This window comes from Phoenix dactylifera, chromosome 2 (assembly GCF_051530095.1).
Source record: "Phoenix dactylifera cultivar Ajwa chromosome 2, Ajwa_hap1_PhDact_Kaust_v1.1, whole genome shotgun sequence".
NCBI lineage: Eukaryota > Viridiplantae > Streptophyta > Magnoliopsida > Arecales > Arecaceae > Phoenix > Phoenix dactylifera.
In genome coordinates this window covers 9,777,610-9,798,833 of record NC_143191.1, presented here as the reverse complement: position 1 = coordinate 9,798,833, position 21,224 = coordinate 9,777,610, and the positions used below count along the sequence as shown (strand labels likewise).

General features: G+C 39.2%; 2 protein-coding genes across 2 annotated transcripts; both read left to right on the top strand.

Moving 5' to 3' along the window:
* Positions 1-1,030: 1,030 nt before the first annotated feature.
* On the top strand, positions 1,031-6,122 carry LOC120112790 (BTB/POZ domain-containing protein At2g46260-like). The gene is made up of 9 exons (XM_088715253.2): positions 1,031-1,741; positions 1,847-1,921; positions 2,044-2,118; positions 2,223-2,399; positions 2,495-2,662; positions 4,250-4,389; positions 4,461-4,524; positions 4,610-4,880; positions 4,997-6,122. Exons 1-9 carry the CDS (start codon positions 1,516-1,518, stop codon positions 5,868-5,870), a joined length of 2,070 nt encoding a protein of 689 aa, XP_088571379.1. The 5' UTR covers positions 1,031-1,515; the 3' UTR covers positions 5,871-6,122.
* A 30-nt stretch (positions 6,123-6,152) lies between these two features.
* On the top strand, positions 6,153-20,908 carry LOC108511828 (BTB/POZ domain-containing protein At2g46260-like). The gene is made up of 6 exons (XM_017846354.4): positions 6,153-6,638; positions 18,338-18,574; positions 19,006-19,127; positions 19,211-19,274; positions 19,369-19,675; positions 19,766-20,908. Exons 2-6 carry the CDS (start codon positions 18,364-18,366, stop codon positions 20,574-20,576), a joined length of 1,515 nt encoding a protein of 504 aa, XP_017701843.1. The 5' UTR covers positions 6,153-6,638; positions 18,338-18,363; the 3' UTR covers positions 20,577-20,908.
* The last annotated feature ends 316 nt before the right edge of the window (positions 20,909-21,224 follow it).

Here is a 21,224-nt window from a genome sequence, read left to right as displayed (position 1 = left end):
CAATCAACATAAAATAAATCTAACTAAAATAAATCAATCTAAAATAAAATCAGGCTGGCTGAATCGGCTGGGACCCGCTGAGCTGGCTGGATCCTTAGCGACCGGCTGACCTGGCACTGGTGTCCGCACCAACATGCTAATAATTGCTATATGAATGTTTAGCTTAACTTTAGGTATGTGGGTCCATATGAGATCTTAGATAAGGTAACTGGCAATTTGAGGACAAAGTCGTCTACTCAACACCTTCTTGCCTAGATGGTTGTCCCACTACAAGTTAGCCCTAATCATTCGAGTGACCACAACAACTACAATTAATGGCATGAAATTATGAAACTGTATTAATTTTTAGCATTGTTTACTCGGACCTCTGGATGTACAATGCTAGCTCGAGACCCCTCGTAGGATCCACCTGGTCAATCTGGGTTTACCTAGATATCTGGACTCTTTACTAGTCCTAAAATATCTAGAGAGAAAAAAGAGTGATAAAGAGAGAAAACATTAGAGAGCGAGAGAAAAGAGGAGAGAGAGAGCCTTCTCTTCTACTTAAAATAGTGGAGACATCTCTCTCCCTCTTCTTCTCAACCCGCTATGGCAGAGCTGAGGGACAATGGCCCGCAGCAGTTCCTCCACCCGACGGCGATGGCATTAGTCCCAAGCATGAGCCGTGGCCGGCAGTGGTCAACAATCCAAGAAAAAGACAAGGAAGTAGGGACAACCCTGTTTCATGCCTTTCTAGCTGCTCATCGGTCCAAAACAATTGGCGACCTCGGCCATCAAGCCAAGAAACCATGAGGAAGAAAAAGTTCGACTCCTTACCTCAATCTGGTGAAGATTCGGCGACCCCTTTTCGGCGAAAAACAAAATAAGAACTCAGAGGAAGAGCTTGGAATGGGCGGCTTCTGTCGAGAGATTTGAGATGGGATTCAATAGAGAAGAAAAAGAGCCTTATGTAGATGAAATTTCTTAGGCTTGATGGAGTTCTAGGTGCCCTCAAACACCCCTTTCCTTGTCGAAACTAGGGAGGAAGGGCTTGCTGAGCAGCCCAAGCAGCTGGCCCAAGCCCGCTTTAAACTGGGCCTTTACACGTACGCATGGATAATATACCCAATCACCATATATTTTATGTAGATATTTTCTCCTCTATCTTATTTAAAATGTTGTAACACGGATTTTAAAGCCGCTGTAGTGGATAGCATGGTTCTGATCCTTGATATCTTGTGCCAAATGCATTTCATGCCCTCAATCAAATAAATGAACGAGGGTTTTAACGTACTCTCCAAAGAGGGGAGGGAAAATTGCCATGTGATTATGTGAAGAAGTGCTTCTCTTAAAAGTTCTTTGCAAATGAGTGGTTCTTCCTTTGGGGGGATATATCCGGGAGCTCCTTTAAAAAGCCGTTATTTTCCTCATGTTGGCGGGCTTCTTCCTTTCTTTCTTTTCCCATCTCTGCTTCAGAATTAGGATTAGTTACTGAGATCTCCACATCCTATCTTTCTTTCTCCATTCTTGGAATCCATGGGGTCATCCGAGCAGGAGTTGTCCTGGAAAATGAACCAAAGAGATCCAAGAAAGGCTCTAAAACGCTTCAATTCGTTCCTCACCAAACGCCACTTTCTCCATCCTCCAGACAACGACCTCGTTGTAAGGATAGTTTCGAAACCACTACCTGATCTCGGCGAAAGAATTGCGGCAGATGTTCCTTTAGAGCCTGAAGCAGAGGGATCAATTATCACCAAGAGTGGTGGGGTTTGATCTTTCTAACATTTCTTGAGCTGCATTCTTTCTTCTATTCATGAATTCAATGAGGATTCGGCAATTCGTTGATTTGTTATCATTTTTTGGAAAGCTGATGGTGGGGAAGGGGTGGCCAGAGATGATGCACCGAAGCCTGAAGAAGAGGAAACGAGCATTGTCAAGAACGGTGAGGATTTGGTCTTTCTACAATTTTTTGAGCTTTATTCTTCAATCTATTCCCAAATCGTTTTATACTCAGCTATTCTTTGAGGACAATATATTGAAAATTTTATCATTTTTCTGCAAAAGCTGACGGTGGGCAAGATATTGCTGCCGAAGCTGCTGTGAAGCTTGAAGCAGAGGGATCGAGTGTTTTCAGGAACAGTGAGTGAGGGTTCGGTGTTCATCCTATTTCTTGGGCTGTAACCTTTTCAATTCGTTGAGATTTTGGCAATTTATTGATTTATTTTTTTTCATTTCTCTGCAAGCTGATGGTGGAGAAGACGTTGCTGCAGAATGTTCTTTGAATACAGAAGCAGAGGGATCGAGCATCTTTAAGAATGGTGATGTCAATTCTCTGCAACGTGATGACAGTGAAGGCATCCTGGCAGAAGATACTCAGAAGCTGGAAGAAGAAGGATCGGGTCTTGTGGAGAACGTTGATGGTTTGATTTTCCTACCATTTCTTGCATAGTTTTCTTCTTTTGTTCATGAACCCAATGAGGTTTTGCCTTCTTTTTTTTCATTTTTCTGAAAGCAGATGGTGGAGAAGGCAATGCCGCAGAAAATTCTCTGAAGTCAGAAGCAGAGAGATTGAGTATCATCAAGAATAGTGATACAAATTTTCTGCAACCTGATAAGACAGAAGGCATCCCAGACAGAGATACTCTGAAGCATGAAGCAGAGGAATCAAGTGTCATCAAGAACAGTGAGAGTTTATATCTGAACTACTTTGCAAGCTGGATTATTTCTTCTGCTCCCAACATCAATGAGGATTTGACAATTTCATTTCACTGATTTCAGTAATCTTTCAACGATTCTAATGTGCCTTTAATATGATCTTTATGGTGGGCTATATAGTTTTTATCTGTTCCCAAGCAGACATACTGTTCTTCTTTAGATGAGTACTTATATCTCAATTACTATTCTTTTTTGGGTGATTCGATTGATGCATTTCTTTTCATTTCCTTAATTGGAAACAATTTGTATGAGTTAGGAAGTGATTGTGGTAGACATGCAGATAAAAAGGAACAAGTGACAAGCTTTCAAGAAAACTTGCTTTTGTTTTGTGATTTATTTTCCAAGCTTAAGTCCATTAATATTTAAGTCTGGCCATTCTGTGGATCTTTTTCTTGTTCAATTATTTCAATTACGCCTTTCTTTTGCCTGTTTTGGGATAGATTAACTAGATTGGTTTCCTCAGTTGGTTGTGGATAATCTTGAGGCATTTGATATAATGCTGTCAGCTTCCTGAGTGTTTATTTCTTCGAGTGATTTAGTAGTTGCTTTCTTTTGCTTTAAAAGAATTATATCAGTAAGGTAATGGATCTAGTATATGTGCAGATACCAAGAAAGAAATAATTGAAGGGAATGGATATGATCGTTGAATAATTTTTGTGATAATCATCACAATATTGGAAGAGAGACTAAATGAGTAAACCTTGTGAAATATCTGGAATGCTATGAAACAAGAAGGTAATGGAAGTGAGAGAAGAATGTATTCCCTCAGAAAAAGATAGAAGAACTTGGGAAACATATGGGCCATCATACATCATTCCAATCTTTCATTTCTTCCTGATTATCCATGCTGCATTCATTCTACTTAGATTGGTGCATATTTGCATGACTACATTTCGTTTATGCATCGCAGTTCTACTTGTAAGTCTATTGAAGATAGAAAACCCTATTAGTTTCTCTTCTAAATGGATCTATTCTCGTAGAGCTCACTTTATATTGCATGTAGCTTTGTGATGTTGCGAGCACATTTGACTTGGTTGCCATGTATTTTATTGCTAAAGTGGATTGAGTTTTAGTGCCCATATAAATTGTATTATCGAATTTATTTCCTAATAGCCTTCTATTAGATGTCTTTTCTTCTTTAGCAAAAAAATAGTATGAATGAAAATTTAAAATTGCATAAGATGGAAGTTTGTTTTTCAGCATCTTTGGCTATTAAACATATCTAATATATTTGAGTATCTAAAACTCATCTTCAAATGTACTCTGATGGCTATACAATAGTTTAGCATTCCAACTAACTTGCTTATGCTTTATATCATAGTTTGACTACTTTAAAACGACCGATTTCCTACTTGGAATCAACAGTGCATCCTGTTATGAACTAAACTACGGTCTCTGCTATATTATATATGAATTATAGTGCAAAAACAAATGAAGTAGTCACAAGTTCCACATTAGTAGCTTTTTTATTTTTACTAAGAGAAACAGAGAAAAGACAGGTGCACTAATTTTTATCACACATAAATACATTAATATTCATTGTATGTTTCTGTAGGCAATCAGGCTCCACATGTTAATTACATCTCTAGGAAATCAAAGGGTGTGCATTTTTCTACTGATGGAGATGATTCTGCAGAAGAAGTAATCAATGTAAATTCCAAAATCTTATCCAAGAAAAGCAATATGTTTTTCAAGGTAAGAATTGAATCAAGTTCAGCTTAGTACTGTATTGCCTTGTCTACTTCACTCATCCATTCTATGTGAAGCTTTTCAATGAAATGAAGAGCGAACCAGAAGCACAATCTCTAACTATTCAAATTGAAGCATCTGGTATGTGTTAAAGAATCTTTCTTTGTACGTTACTTAGTTGGCTCCATCATCGTTGTGATATTTTGAATTTGATTTGATGTAACAGAAGAAGAAGCCTTCAGTGGACTTCTGGAGTTCATATATTTTTCCACTATGTCGCCATCCTCCTATACAGAGATTGTGAATTTGCTGATGATCTCAGATGAGTTCCAGGCATTTTCATGTGCTGAGGTCTGCATCAGACTGCTGGAGATGAAGATTGAATGGGCACTTTCTTGCTGCGAGCTTTCTGCTAGAGTGCATGAACTTTATCTAAGAGAATTGCTAATTAAGGTAGAAAAGGAGCAGAAATCTAAGATATGCAGTGACATAATGAGGTAGCTTCTTACTACTATCAGCTAGTCTTTTCCACATTTCTTTTAACGTTTGTAAATGATCGTCAACAAAATTTACCTTAGAAGGAGCTCATAAAACCATTTATTTCAATGACTAGCCACAAGGATGAACTTCTTCAACTATCCTTTGATAAAATTGAGGCACTCTTCTGCGTGGACACCCTCAAGGTGGAATCAGAAGATGTTGTTTATGATTTTATACGAGCTTGGGCCCAGAATCATTATCCAAATACGGAGGACCGCTGCTCTGCTAAGGAATTGCACCTTGAACGCCTCATTCGCTTCCCTTACCTGACATGGCAAAAACTGGAAGAGGCCCTACAGTGCGACATTTTTGACCAAGAATCCATACTCAAGGCTGTTAACCAAGCCCTGGCTTTCAAGGTCAGGGGGCCATACTGCCGCAGACTTGCCGTCGGAGGGTTTTCTAACAGCCAATTTTTTGAGCGGTGTTACGAGCGCACACCCGTAATGGTTAGCAGGCTCCAGTCACCAGCATTTGACCGTTGTGTTGTCTATTTTAGTCTTACAGAAAATGAACTGTTAGAGATGTACCCAGTGGGTAGAAGAGAGTCCGAGGACTTCATGTTTGGTCACCAAGTCTTCAGTCTAGTGTCTTCCTGCAAATGGACTAGAGAGAGACACTATTTTGGGTTGAATGTCACTGCCAAGGGGGACTGCTCGGATGTGATTGTCTATGTTATTAGGTTTCTGGCGATGTCGAAAGTAGATGATAGAGAGGAGTTTCAGGAGAGGGATAGAGGCTCGCTTGTTGTTGCTAATCAGATAACTTTCGGCTGCGATGATCTTCTCCCAGGGATATGGGAACAACTTCTTAGTGGCAACTGCCCTTTCTTGCTTGGAGGCATTCTTCACCTATGCATAGAGATAACTTGCCATCAGCAAGATGAGTCATATGACTGCCCAATTCCAGCAATGGATGGCTTCCCACGCCCAAGACATGATGGTTGACTACTTTGAATTTGTTGAATTAAGCAGGCCATGCAGGAAAGGTCTCAAGACAGATTAAATGCTTGTAGTGAAATCAAATCAGACAAGGAATTGCACATTTAAGAGATAGGGTTAAATTTTAACTGGACTTGTTCTATTTGGAGTCCATTCTGTTCTCAGCTGTGCAAATGCATCTTCTGGGCATTGCAAATGCATAATTTGATTACCTGATGCAAACAAAAAAAGATGAAATTAGTGATATCAAGTTCTTGTAAATAGCGATGAGGTACATTTGGCATTAATGTTCTTAAGTGTCAAAATATCCATCAACTTTGACACTAAACTATCGAGAACCATGCCATAAAAAAATGCATTGGGTGTTGCTAATACTCATGAACCCAAGAATTGTGGCTTTGAAATTTAAAGCTACCGTACTGGAACCGTGGATCGCCATCTGAATCGTTGACGTGAAAGAGCAAGTTCTAAGACGACATGTTATTACTGTTACCATGTCTCCTAATTTTAGGAGATTTGATGTGGCCCACCTGATCAAGCTTATCCCATATTAAGATAAATTTCATTTAAATTGTGACTTTATCCAACCTAATTAGAGGTTATTCAGAGTTTATCTTATCGTCCCTAATCTAGCACTATAAATAATAGCCTAGGGATCCATCACCTAAGGCACTCAAGTCCTGCATAAGTTGGAAGCTCAGGATCTCCTCTCTTTCTCTCGCAGATATCTTCTTCTTCTCTCTCGTGTGGGTGGGTGATCAACGATAGCCGGAGGTTAGTAAAAATTATTTATTTATTTATTATTCTACTGTGTATGAATACATGTATGTGATGATTTACGTGCATGTGTTCACGATATGCTTGCCCTGGCCGACGGCGGAAGGGGAAAGGGGAGAGAAAGCCACGGCCGCCGCCGAGGTGTCGTGGCCTCCTCTCCCGGTGGCCGGAAAGACCACTGGCCGGGCGCGGCCATGAATCTCCGACGGGCCGCGCCACCATAAAAAAAAAAAAAAGGAGATGAAGGGGGTCTTCTTCCCACCGTGTCTTCTTCACCGTCGGAGGGAGCGGCGCGGCGCTATGCGCTCACACCGGCGGCCGCTCGTGGGAGGCCTCTCCGGCCGCATGGGAGGAGGAGGGAGGAGGCGGCCGCCGCCGCCGGTTTGGCTCCCTCTTCTTCTCCCTCTTTGGATCGGTTGGGGAAGAAGATGAAGGAGAAGAGGTTTCGGGTTCGGGCGTTTGGCTAAAAAAATGGGAAGTTTTACAGTTAACCCCCTGCACTATGTTAATTAAAAAAAGCGGCTTCCTAAATTTATACTTAATTCCCAGAGGAAATCTGTATTACATAAAGGTCCTTGAATATGTTTAATAGACCCTGACATACGTTATTTCACAAAAGGGTCTTCAGAAACTTACATATGATCCCCAGAAGTAAGTTTTATTACATACAGATCCTCTATTTGGTCCTCGTACTCAAGTTTCATTATAGAATAGTACACTAATAATTATATATTGCTCCCTGTAATGAATTGTATTGCATAAATAATCAATTTAGATGCTTTCTTATGATGAATCATGATTATTTAAATTGTTCATTTTTCATGGTCAAGAGTGATACATACATAAGACAAAGATGATTAAATTTTTGCACATTTGTGGTGACGAGCCAAAGCATCCCATAAATTTTTACATGTTTTAATTTAGTCAATAAAAGGTCTTTTATCACCATCTCATAAAATTAAACACTTGTATCATACATAATGACCACACCCAAAAAAAAGTCATTATACAAGGTTAATGATGGGATAAAATAATGTTATTAGTATGATATTTATGATGAATCTTATTGCCCAAAGGCCTTGAATTCTTTGATATCTAGTAAAATTATCTATTGAATAACAGTGTCTAAGAAAAGCTTATCAAAAAGGCATATACGCCTAAGAAAGGCTGGTACTTAAGTGAGCCTAGTGCTCTACCACCGATCTAGAGCTGATCTGGCTATTATTCTCTGAATTTTTCAACTAAACATCTAAAATTCATTAATTATCATACTTAATGCATTAGTTTTATCATAAAGAGGTAAATCATGTAAAGTTATTATTTGGATAATTAAGATAAATTATAATAATTCATATAAGGTATATATCCAATTAAAGCTTTATTTTGATACCGTTTTTTAAAGAAAGCGTCATGATAATTTGGGAGTAGCCGCAACATCCTAAATTATTATGATGTGTAATTTGGATCACATTCAGTATCGTGAGACAAATTAAATGATTAAACGGTATCTAACATTACAATCAGGTTAATAAAATAATTATTATGCCCACAGAAAAATAATTATTTTATTGACTTAATTGGAATAAGATAGTAAATTCATCACTAAAATGAGAATTTTCTATATCCACAGATAGTGAAAATTTTTTATTTTTAGCGTGATATTTACTAGTCTTATTAATAAAGTTTAAAGTGAATTCAATGCAACCTTTGCCCACAGGAAGGTTTGAATTTACTTTAATTTTGAAAATGTTTCATAGCATAATATGTTCTTGGTTATTACAGTTATTCCTACTACATTTTTGAGTACTGAATCATCTAGAGTTCCATTATTGAGTGGTGATAATTATTCTAACTAGAAAGATAAAATTTTGTTGACTTTGGGGTGTTTGGACCTTGATTTGGCGCTTCATGTAGATGAACCACGCGTCCCCACGGAATCAAGTTCGCCAACTGATGAGGCTTCTTGTGAGCAGTGGGAGCGATCTAATCGCTAAAGTTTGATGCTCATTAAGTCTTATATCAGTAAGGGCATTTGGGGTTCGATCCTTGACTGCCATAAGGCAAAGAATTTCATAAAGGCCATAGAAAAGCAGTTTATCAGTTCTGATAAGGCATTGGCTAGCACCCTAATGAAAAGGCTTTCAGTCATGAGGCATAACGGTTCTAAAAGTGTGCGTCAATACATTATGAAGATGCATGACATTGTTGCTTGACTCAGAGTTTAGAGATAGAGATTTCAAAGTCATTTTTGGTACATTTCATTTTGAACTCTCTTTCTAAGGAATATGGTCCTTTTAAAATTTTCTATAACACACATAAGGAAAAATGGTCAATTAATGAACTCCTAACCATGTGTCTTCAAGAGGAAGAAAGATTAAAACATGAGACTCTTGAAGTTGCTAATTTGGCATCTCAAGGTAAAGGAAAGGCTCATAAAGAAAAAGGTGTCCTTAAAAGGAAGAATGTTAAAGTGTCTTCCAAGCGTGAAGGCAATAAGGTTGCATGCTTCTTTTGCAAGAAAACGGGACACATGAAGAAGGATTGTACCAAATATAGAAGTGGCTCGAGAAGAAAAGGTAATCTACTATCTCTTGTGTGTTACGAGTCTAATTTTGTTAATGTTTCTATAATATATGGTGAATTGATTCTGGTACCAAAATTCACATTGCCAATATCATGTAGGATTTTTCTCTCCCTAAAAATTGGCATAAAGAGAAATATTATTAAAGAGAACTCCTCGTTATTATGGCATAGGCGATTGGGACATATCTGAATGGCAAGAATAAAGAGGTTAGTAAATGAAGGGGTACTAGATATTCTTGATTTTACCAACTTTGGTGCTTGTGTGGATGGCATAAAGGAAAAGAAAACCAACAAGACCACTAAAGGAGCCAAAAAGAGTTCTGAGACTCTACAGATAATACACACAGATCTTTGTGGACCATTTACCCCACCCTGTCTGAATGGTCAGAGATATTTTATCTCATTCATTGATGACCATACTCGATATATATATCTCTATAGTGTGACACCCTTTGCTCAATATTCAATGCCGGAAACACCACAACAAAATAGTGTGACAGAAAGAAGGAATATATGCTGATGGACATGGTAAGGAGCATGCTTAGTCATTCGAATATTCCTATCAAGCTATGGAGTGAAGCTTTAAAAACCGTTGTATATGTACTAAATAAAGTTCCATCTAAGCTTGTTCCTAAAACTCCTTTTGAGTTGTGGAAAGAATGGAAACCAAGTTTAGGACATTTACACATATAGGGTTGTCCAGTTGAGGTGAGGATTTATAATCCACACATGAAGAAATTAGACTCCATGACAGTTAGCGGTTTCTTTATTAGGTATGCTGTAAACTCCAAGGAATTCAAGTTCAATTGTCCCGCATACACACCTAAAATCGTTGAAGCTAGAAATGCTAAATTTCTTGAGGATCATGAGTTTAGTGGGAGTGATTTTTTCTCGAACCATATCGTTTGAGGAAATATATGAACCAATTGGTGAACCAAGTGGAGAATCAATTGGGAATATGGTTATTTTTCAAAATCCAGTTCAAAATATAATTGAAGAACAACTAATTTAGGAGCAACCACGCCTTGAGGAATAAACTCATATAGAACCTCTTATTGAATCAAGACGATCCTCAATAATAAGGAGACTAGCAATATCTACCGACTACCTTGTATACCTTCAAGAATCCGATTTTGATATTGGACCTCAAGTTAATCCTAATTCATTTTTAGAAGCCATGACAGGGGATCATTCCTCTCTATAACATGATGCCATGAAGGAAGAGATGGAATTAATGGCTAAAAATTAAGTCTGGGATCTCATCGAGTTACCACAAAGAGTAAAAGTCATTGGCTGTAAATAGGTCTTTAAGACCAAACAGGACTCCTCTGGTAGTGTTGAGCGATATAAGGCTAGACTTGTGGCCAAAGATTTTACTCAAAAGGAAGCAATTGATTTCCATAAGACCTTCTCTCCAGTTTTTAAGAAGGACTCTTTTAGGATAGTCATGGCATTAGTAGCTCATCTTGACTTAGAGCTACATCAGATGGATGTGAAAATGACTTTCTTGAATGGTGATCTTGAGGAAATGGTATACATGGATCAGCCTGAAAAATTTTCATGTAAGGATAGTCATCTGGCTTGCAAGTTAAGGAAATCTATATATGGACTTAAACAGGCCTTCCGACAATGGTATATCAAGTTTCACAATATTGTTACTTCATATGGTTTTACGGAGAACATTGTTAATCAGTATATATACCTTAATGTCAGTGCGAGTAAATATATCTTTCTAGTCCTATATGTGGATGATATTTTAATTGCAACCAGTGATTTAAGTTTGCTACGTGAAACTAAAGATTTTCTTTCCAAACACTTTGAGATGATGATTTGGGTGAAGCCTTATATCTCATTGGCATAGAGATTCATAGAGATAGATCCCGAAGGATATTGAGATTATCTCAAAGGGCCTACATTGAAAGAGTTTTAAGAAAGATTTAATATAAAGTTTTGTTCACCTTCAATAGCACCCATTGTCAAAGGAGACAAATTCAGTTTAACACAATCACCACAAAATAGTTTGGAACTGGAGCATACTAAAAGCATACCTTATGCTTCTGTATTTGGTAGCTTGATGTATGCTCGAGTATGTACTCGTCTAGACATTGCATTTACAGTAGGAATGTTGAGAAAATACCAAAGCAATCCAGGGCAGGAACATTGGAAAACTGCCAAGAAAGTGCTGCGGTATTTATAAGGAACCAAGAACTTCAAGCTTACTTATAGACATACGGATTTCTTGGAGGTTGTCGGATATCCAAATTTAGTTTTTGCTGGATGTTCGGATACAAGAAAGTCTATAACTACTTCATCAACCATAGAAGCAGAATTTGTTGCATGTTATGAAGCAACTTCACAGGCTAGCAGGATTAACGATCGTTGATTTTATATCAAGACCAATAAAGATCTATTGTGATAATTTGGCTACAGTTTTCTTCTCTAAGAATAACAAAAATGGCAGCCGTAATAAGCACATAGATATAAAGTATTTGGTTGTGAGAGATGAAGTAAGATCTGAAGATCAGTATTGAGCTGATGATTGCTGATCCCATGACTAAAGCATTGCCGGCTAAAGTTTACACTAATCATGTGGATCATATGGGACTTATTAGCTCATTTGATAAATGTGAATAATGCTTACAGCTTTGATACATGACTATGGTTATGCACATAAAGTTTATCTTTGTCATGTATGGTATCTTTTGATACATAAAAAATGGACCCTAAGGGACTATTATTTAGTCATTCAGTAAGATATGGATGTATCTTATAAAGTACACATCAATAAATACCTTACATTGTAATACATGGAAGAAAATGTCTTCATAATAAGATATAACCGCTATGATTCATGTAATGGTATTTCTTGATAAAGGATACAAGATTGGATAAATTTAATGGCCATAATACAGTTTTGTCACCTTTATGCTACGTGGGCCAAGTGGGAAAATGTTAGCATGTCTCCAAATTTTAGGAGACTTGATGTGCCCACTTGATCAAGCTTATCCCACATCAAGATAAACCTCGTTTAAATAGTGACTTAATCCAATCTGATTAGAGGTTATTCAGAGTTTATCTTATCTGGTAGTTTTTGTGATGGATAGAACTAATTAGAGATAAACCTTAAAGATAAGGATCCGAGTCTCTAACCTAGCACTATAAATAGCCTGTGGATCTATCAATGATGGCCGGTGGTTAGTAAAAAATATTTATTTATTTATTATTCCGCTATGTATGAATACATGTATGTGATGATTTACGTGCATGTGTTCATGATATGCTTACAACATGTATAAATAGGGATGCAAATGGGTTGCGTCGGATCATGAGTGATCCTGACCCAACTCAGTTTCTTGCTCGGGTTTTAATTTTGGACTCAGACATGACCCAATAAAAGATCGGGCTAGGTTGGGTCGGATCCACATCTATAATTTTTGATCCAATGGGTCATTTGGGTCAGGTCAGGTTCTTATATAATTCGGACTTGACCCAAAAATTTAGGTTCGAGTCGGGTTCGGATCGGCTCTAGGTCGGCCACAGGTTTGGATCCTAGGTATTATTTTTGCCAAACAAGTGAGGGCTTTTTGGAGCTTGCCAAACCGAGCAAATCCGTGGATGGTGGCAGTGGAGTCGGCTAGGTAGACGGGGCGGCTGTCGAGGGACCGGCGAGCATCGTCGATAGCAGCAGCAGTGTCGAGGGCAATGGGACCAAGGAGGAGGATGACGAGGATGATGACGAAAAGGGAGGCGATGTTGTAGGCAAGGAGGAGGAAGGCCCAGATGAAGGTGACCATGAGGCGGAACTAGACCTTGGGGACGACGAAGAGGACCTTGGGGAGGGAGAGCTCCTTGGCTGTGTAGATGGAGGCGACGAAGTAGACGACAGCGGAGTTGGAAAGGATGGAAAGGATGAGGAGGGCAAAGAGGTAGGTAGCCTTGAAGAGGAGGAAGGTGGACCATTCGGATGAGAGGCAAGAGAGGATGCTGAATTTGGAGGGGGAGCCAGGGGGCATCGTCGAGGGTATTCTTGTTGCGGTCGATCTTGGAGAAGAGGAGGTGGGAGACGTAGGTGTGAGCGAGGCTAAGGATGGAGAGGGGAGGATGAGGGCGAGGGCGAGGACAATCTGGGAGAAGATACGTCACCATGAGAGCACGATCTTAGACACATCTTGACACCAGATCCATGCTAGTGTTACGATTAGGGTTCCTCTATGTGCGGAGATTGGGGAAGAATTGGGGGAGAGAGATATAAGGAGAGGAAGGAGTATTTTGGGAACGAATAGGGAATGGTGGGCTAGTGGAGGATTTGGATTTGGGAGATTGCTCTAGTCTTCTATCTAAATTGGTTGCAGTATCAGCCATTTGATATCAATCTAACGGCCAGCAAATTTTAAGCGGTTTGTACCAGCAGCCCATAGGCCCAAATAATTTTACAAATTCAGTTCAGATCAGGTCGGGTCATAGGATTGAAAACCTAAAATTATCCAAATTTTAAATGGGTCGGGTCGAGTCGGGTTGGATTTGAATTCAGTAAACCCAAACCCGACTCAAAAAATAAAATGGGTATAATTTTAGGACTTGACCAGCCCTACGAGTCCTCCAAAATGGGTCGGGTCGGGTCGAATCTAAGCAGGTCGGGTTGGGTTGGATTACTGGTCAACCCGACCCATTTGCAGCCTTATGCATAAAGATTCAATGGAGCAATCACTCAGAGAGAGAGGCTACTTGGGAGAAGATGATATGAAGACCAAATACTTGTTTGAGAATTAAGGTATGTCAAATTTCAAGGATGATTTTTTTTTAGGAGGGAAAAATGTAAGAATTAGGCCAACCGGGCCTAATCTAGACCAAAGTCAGTAGGTCCAACCGGCTTTGATTGAAACTTAAAAAAATAGATTGAAATAGAGGATCGTGATTCCCTACTCGATCAGTTGGAATGGCCACCATAGAGGCATAGCAGGGGAGGCACGACTGGCACAAACTCTATGGAGCTGGTGCTAACACGGCTAACAATCATTAGGGGTTATTGCAACTAATGAATGGCCGGTCGGTGCCACCATTTGTCCAAGTTTATCTCTCTCTCCTGTGGCTTCTATATAAATTCCTTCCCTTCGATTGATCCCTCACCACTCACGTCCCTAGCTTCCTCCTCCTTCTCTGGTGGTCGGCGAGCCACCTTGACCGAGAGCCACCTCCCGAATCTCCCTCTTATTCCGAGTACCCTATTGCGAGAACCATCATCTCTCTTCTCTCAAAATCCGCCAGAACCCATCTCCTCAGCCAAAATCCACCGCCTCCAACCCTCGCCGATGAGTTCCACGCCCCCATCGTCGCCCCCTTTGGATGAGTTGGCTGCCACCGAAGCAGCTAGGGGCGCTGCCCCTCTTTCTTTCTTTCTCCATCTTGGCCGAGCACGGCTGTTCCCATTGGTCATTGACGGACGCTCTCTACAGCCGCCACCGCTGTCGGCTGCCGCCACCGCCCCACCACCATGGTCAATCACCGGCCGCCTCCTTCCTCATCTATTTTGCCCAGAAAGAAGAAGAAGAAAGAAGAAGAGGAGGAGGAGGAGGAGAGAGAGAACTCATTCCTTCCTCTTTCTCTCTCTTATTTTCTCTCTCTTCTCTTCTCTCTAATCTCCCTCTTTTTCTCTCTAAAAGACCTATGAACCCTAAGAGGGTCCCAATTGCCCATCCACTGGACCCTGAGCTGACCTCTGCATAGAGACTGTGAACAGCCCTAGTGCCCTGGCTGCTTCTCGGACCGATCACCCCAGTTTTATTGAATGTCCCTAAAACTCTTATTGATGAACCTTGTTGATTGACCTTAGCTCTGATTGAGTCCGATTCATTGAACGAATCGTCTAGACCTAACCCACTCGCAACCACCATACACCCGATCAAGTCTTCTCATATTATTTATAATTTCATTAAAGTCATCAAATAAAATTTAATTTTGCTGTTAATATTTTAAATAGGTCTAGCAAAGACGCTTAACAAAGTTTGAAAGTCTAAGACAAAAAGGTAAGTAGATCTTACACTCCTTATTTACTTTTTAAATTATTATGTCTTCTTTGCATAAGATTTGCTTGTGAAGATATCATGTTTTACTTAAAATTATGGATCAACATAGGTAATAAAAATCATTCTTATTTATGAAAATAGTTGCATGAATATTTTTTAAAAAATAGTTTTATTATGAAATATGAATCTGTTCGTGTCATTTAGTGTTTTTTGTCTATTTATATGTATGTTTTAAGAAAAGGATATGAATACCTCAAAGGCTCTTAGAGAGTTATGTATGATCCCCAGAATTGAAAAAATCGACACTCAGAGCTAACATCCATATGAAACACAGCCCTGCCAATGGGTATAAAATTAGCATATGAAAGAAGAATCTTTATCGATTATGAAATATGACCCTATCATAGGTATAAAGTGATCATAGGATGAATATCTGTGAGCGATGTTTTGAATTATATTATGGCTACATGGTAGAAGAATGGTTTATGAATGCATTTGATAGTATAACTATGTTATCAACATAACTCTTCTATCAACTTTGAGTTAAAATTTTTGATGGGCTGAAGCTTGCCCACCATATGCTAAACAATTTCTAGTCTCAGTATCTTTCTTTTGCCAATATGATCCCAACATATATAAGTCCAACATCTTCTTCCACATAGAGTGTCAAAGGGAGCCATTTAGATGATAGCTTGATAGTTGTTGTTATACAGAATATTCACAAAAGATAAGTGCTCATGTTAGGATCCCTCCAAATCCAATGCACATGACCTCAATGTATCTTTGAAAGGTTTGAATCGTCATTTCTGACTGTCCATTTGTCTGAGGGCGAAAGGTTATAATGAATTCTAATTTACCCTTCCTAGCTTGATGCATTCTCATCCAACAATGAGAGACATCATGTATCCCTATCAAACATAAAAAAGATTGGAGCACCATAAAGCCTTATAATTTTGTTAATATACAATTCGACTAGCCTTTCCATAAAGAAACCGACTTTGATGGGCAAGAAATATGCTGACTTTGTCAGTTGGTCTATAATCACCCAGATAGCATCATTTTTTTAAGAGTCCTTGCTTACCTGGAATGAGATCCATCGCTATATGTTCCAAATTCCAAATTAGCATAAAGAGAGGTTGCTATGGTCCTGATGGCAATTGGTGCACCGCTTTTACCTGAGGTATTTGCCCTTTTATGCCATTTCATCATAAATTTTCTCTTAAATCCTTGAACATTTTAGTATTTGTTGGATGTACTTATAGGTAGCGTTGTTAGCCTCAGACAAAATTTATTTCTTCAGTTTGCATTATTTGGGTATTGCCAAATCTTAAAGACCTATTTTTATAAATTCCCAATTCAGATGCCATACCAGATTGTACCCTTTTTCTATCCTCTATAGCTCTATATCATCTCCTTGGGATTCTTCGATTCTTTGAATCAAGGTAGGTTGCATCATTAGAGTAGCAAGCAGGAGATTCTAAATTGTACAATCATACCTCGATTTCTAGTATTTTTAAGTCTTGTAGAATATACTTCTATAAGATAATCAAAGCTGCTATACCACCTGACAATTTTTTGCTCAAGGCATCTACCACTATATTTGCTTGCCTTGGAGGTAATTGATGGTCAAGTTATAATCCTTTATCAAGTCTAACCACCTCTTATGCTTCAAATTTAGTTCTTTTTGTGTAAAGATGTACTTGAGAAAAATTTCACATAGAACACTATACAAATAATATCTATAAATCTTTAGGGCAAACACTACTACAGTTAACTCCGAATCATGGGTAGGGTAGTTTTGCTTATATAACTTTAGCTATCTGGTGGTATATGCTACCAACTTTCCATGCTGCATCAAAACACATCCTAGCCTCTCTAAGGAGGCATCACTATAGATAGCAAAATCTCTACTTCCAAATGGTAGAGCAAAGATAAGAGCTTGGCAAAAAGGATCGAAATAGAAAGTCTTTATCCTTTCTTTAGTGTTTCTTCATAAAGGACGAGCTCATCATTCCTATGTAATGTCACCAGCCAGAAGTCTCAGGCAACTCTAGGGTGAAGCTTTGAGGGATGTAGTACTCGATGCAAATCTTTATCGGGTCGTTCTCCCTTAATTTATTTTTCTTAGTAGCTAGGGTAAAATTAGCTGCCGGTGAGGGTTCTTTCGAGCTTGCAGAGCTTTAATTAGGAGAGCACCGAGCCACAGGCTCATTAGCTGAAAAAAAACTCCGCTATTTATCTCATCATTTTTCCTGATCAAACAAAAAGAAAAAAGGGAAGGTGTTAGGTGTCATCTTGCGTATTTCCTTTCTTAAGCATTGGGATAGGTCTAGAGATCACAAAGAGACTTGTGAAAATATTATGTGTTTTATCAACTACATCTTCCACCTTTTTAATGATAATTGATTTATCCTTTCAATCCCAGGAGACCTTTAGTCATGAAATTTAAGGTCAGATGGTTCAAGATTAAGATAATAGTAAATTCTTGACTTGGATCGGCCCTTTAAAAAGAAGTGCATGTCTAGAATACAAAATATGTTCAATAAGGAAGATCACCAAATAGTCAAAGCATGAAAAAATATTTAAATTTTATAGGCAGCATTGTAGGAGGATAGTAATTTAGCTCTTGCAAGTTGCAATAGACTCATTGCACCATTATGGATTTTTAGCTTATGTGGGATAGTACATATTTGGGGAGTTTTAAAGATTTTTTTCCTTTTTAAATTAAACTTGAAACCGTTATTTCCCATATCTCCCCTTTTCCGGAATCTGGTTTCACCTTTTTTGAGCTACTCCTTGAGCTACTTCAGAATTAGGCTAAGAGATATAGCGATATAGTTGAAGTTAAACTACGTTATCGAATAAGATCGGAAAAACCAAAAAGAGTTTTTGTGGGCAACTAATTCTAGATTTATATGACAACTAAATCAAATTTTAAACATGATTTATCTTATTGCTTATATCCCGGGCCAAAGGTTCCATGGTCGGGGAAAATCCTGTTTTTGGTAAATAAAACTCCTACTTTTGAGATCTCTCTCACGCTAACCTCCTGCCGAAGCCCTACCAAATCTCATCTTTCTCTTTTGACAGGAAACCTCCCTCTATTCGTTTTCCATATGGCGTCACCCGAGGAGAAGACCGAAGCAGATGGAAAAGGCAACGCTCTCAAAGGATTCAATTCATTCATCAAGGAAAGAGATCTTCTCTATCTCCCAGACCATGCCCTAAGGGTACAGATAGTTTCAAAGCGACCACACGGTGAGGAACGCATCGCCACAGAAGAGTCTCCGAAACCCGAAGCAGAAGGATCGGACAACGTCAGAAATGGTGAAAGTTTTCAGAGTGTCTACCATTCCTTGAACAGTATCCTTTTTTGTTAATCCTTTTTAACAATTCGATGAATAAGAAATATTCGTTCGTCAACAATGCAACTTTGCTTCATAAGCACATCTACTGTTTACATATACATGGAAAAGATAGCATATCTAATGTACTTAAGTATCTAGATTTTTAACATGCTTCTGCTTTTTATCACAATCTGGCAAATTTTAAATGACTGCTTCAAAAAGAGCCCAAAACAATGGACAGTAGATGCAATATGCACCTTCTTTCTTTCAGTTTCACAGAGAGAGAGAGAGAGAGAGGGCAGATCTACACTCCACTTTTGTCACCCCTAAATACAATACAGCTTGCGCTCTCTGTTACTGTAGGGATTGGGCTCCATGTGGTACTTATATTTCTTTCTTTTTGGATTGAAGGTACTTATATTTCTAGACGGTCAAGGGGTGTAGATTTTTCTACTACTGGAGATGGTTCTGGGGACGAAGTCATCAATGTCAACTCTAAGCTTTTATCCCGGAAGAGCGATCTGTTTCGCAAGGTAGGAGAACCAGAGTTAGATTTCAGTTTAGTTCCTTATTATGTTGTTTAAATCACTCAACTTCCTATTGCTCTATTTTGAAGTTATTCAATGAAATGAAGACAGCAGTACTAGAGGAACCTCTAACTATTCAAATTGAAGCATCTGGTATGTGCTAAATTATCATGCACGTGATATTTCGCTTATGTTTTTTTTTTTTTCTCTCTCGGTGTAACAGTTTGAATATGATTTGATGGAACAGAGGAAAAAGCCTTCTTCGGGCTTCTGGAGTTCATCTATTTTTCCAGTCTCTCAGCATCCTCTTACGAAGAAATTGTGGATTTGCTGATGATCTCAGACGAGTTCCAAGTTCTTTCATGTGCTTACAAATGCATAGAACAGCTGGTCCACACGCTAAACTCAGCACTCTCTTGCTTTGAGCTTTCGCATAAAGCAAGCTGGATCCAAGTAAAAGAGTTGCTATTAAAGGAGGCAATAAAGTATGTCACTCAAACTGACCCTCAAAGAATGATGTTTCCAAAACTTAAAGAAGACCGTGATATAATGAGGTGACTCCTGATCAGCTACTCTCTTCTTTTTCTATAGCTTTCCCGAATGATCGTTATGAATCAATTAAAACTTTGGATTCGTCTGACCAGCATGAAAGATGAACTACTTCCGCTGCCGTTTTCCGGAATCGAGGCAATCTTTCGCATGGACCGGATCCCAGTTGAATCAGAAGATGCTGTCTATGATTTTATCCAGTATTGGGCACAGACCCACTACCCAAAACCAGAGGACCATTCCGCTGCCAAGGAACTGCACCTGGAGCGCCTCATCCGCTTCAATTACCTGACACCCCAAAAGCTGGAAGAGGCCCTGCAGAGTGACTTCTTTCACCCTGAATCCGCATCCATGGCTGTCATCGAGGCCCTGGCTTTGAAGGCCAGGGACCCATGCACACGCGGACTCGGCCCGGGTTGGTGCTCGAGCAACCACTTACGTGAGCGGCGTTACAAGCGCCCGCCCGTAACAGTTAACAGGCTTTGGTACCCAGAATTCGACCGTTGCGAAGTATATTGTAGCCTCACCATGTCTGATTTATTGGACATGTTTCACTCCATAGGCAGTAGAGAGTCCGAGGACTTCCAGTTCGGCCACCAACTTTTCAGTCTAGTGGCTTCCTGCAAAGTTGGCACAAGCGAATTTTCTTTTGAGCTATGCATTACTGCGAAGGCAGAAATCTTGGGCAAGAATGTCTATGCCACTAGGTTTCTAGCAATGAAAGAAGTAGATGACTTGGTGGATTTTGTTGAGATGGGAACGGGCACCTTTATGCCTTCTAAAGAGGAAAAAGCTGGCTGTGATGACCTCTTACCTGGGTTCTGGCCTCAACTTCTTACTGGTACCGGCCCTTTCATACACGGTGGAATTCTTCTTTTATGCGTGGAGATCACTTGCAGACGGTAAGACGGATCTTATGCCAGTAAAGCACTTGCAAGAAATGCCTTTCTCACTGCAAAGGTAGAATGGTGGCAGTGCTTTCAATTTGCTGAATTAATCAGATTGTGCAGGAAGTTTCTTTATCCAGACATATATATGTTTGAATTGGAATCAAACATATGCCGTTAAACTTAGAATACATTTTAACTATATTTTGTTTTTTTGATTGTATTAATCCATGGAGACACCAAAGAAAGATTGATTGACTAGTCATGACCATAAATATATGATCATAGACCACTGAATACACCTGAAAAATGGAGGTGTAAATTTGAGATCCAGCAGATGCAAGGGAAAATCAAAAGGCTGTGTATCAGATCAGTGCAGTGCATGGCATTCATGAGGATCACCAACCAATGGAGCGGGTGTGAATAATCTGGATTATATAAGTTGGTTTCCAGGCAAAAAGCTTTCACAAGACCTCTAGCTACTGATTTGTGTTAGTTAAAGGAGTGCCCATGCATTTCTGGTATCAATCAATGGAATAAGAGCTTACTGCGAGTCCAAAAAGGTGTAATGCGCCACCAGCTCTGAAGCTCGCCTATTTCTGTTATCATATTCCCCTCTCCGGCACCTCTTCAATCAGAATAAAGTCCTGGCTAGAGTTGTAAGCAT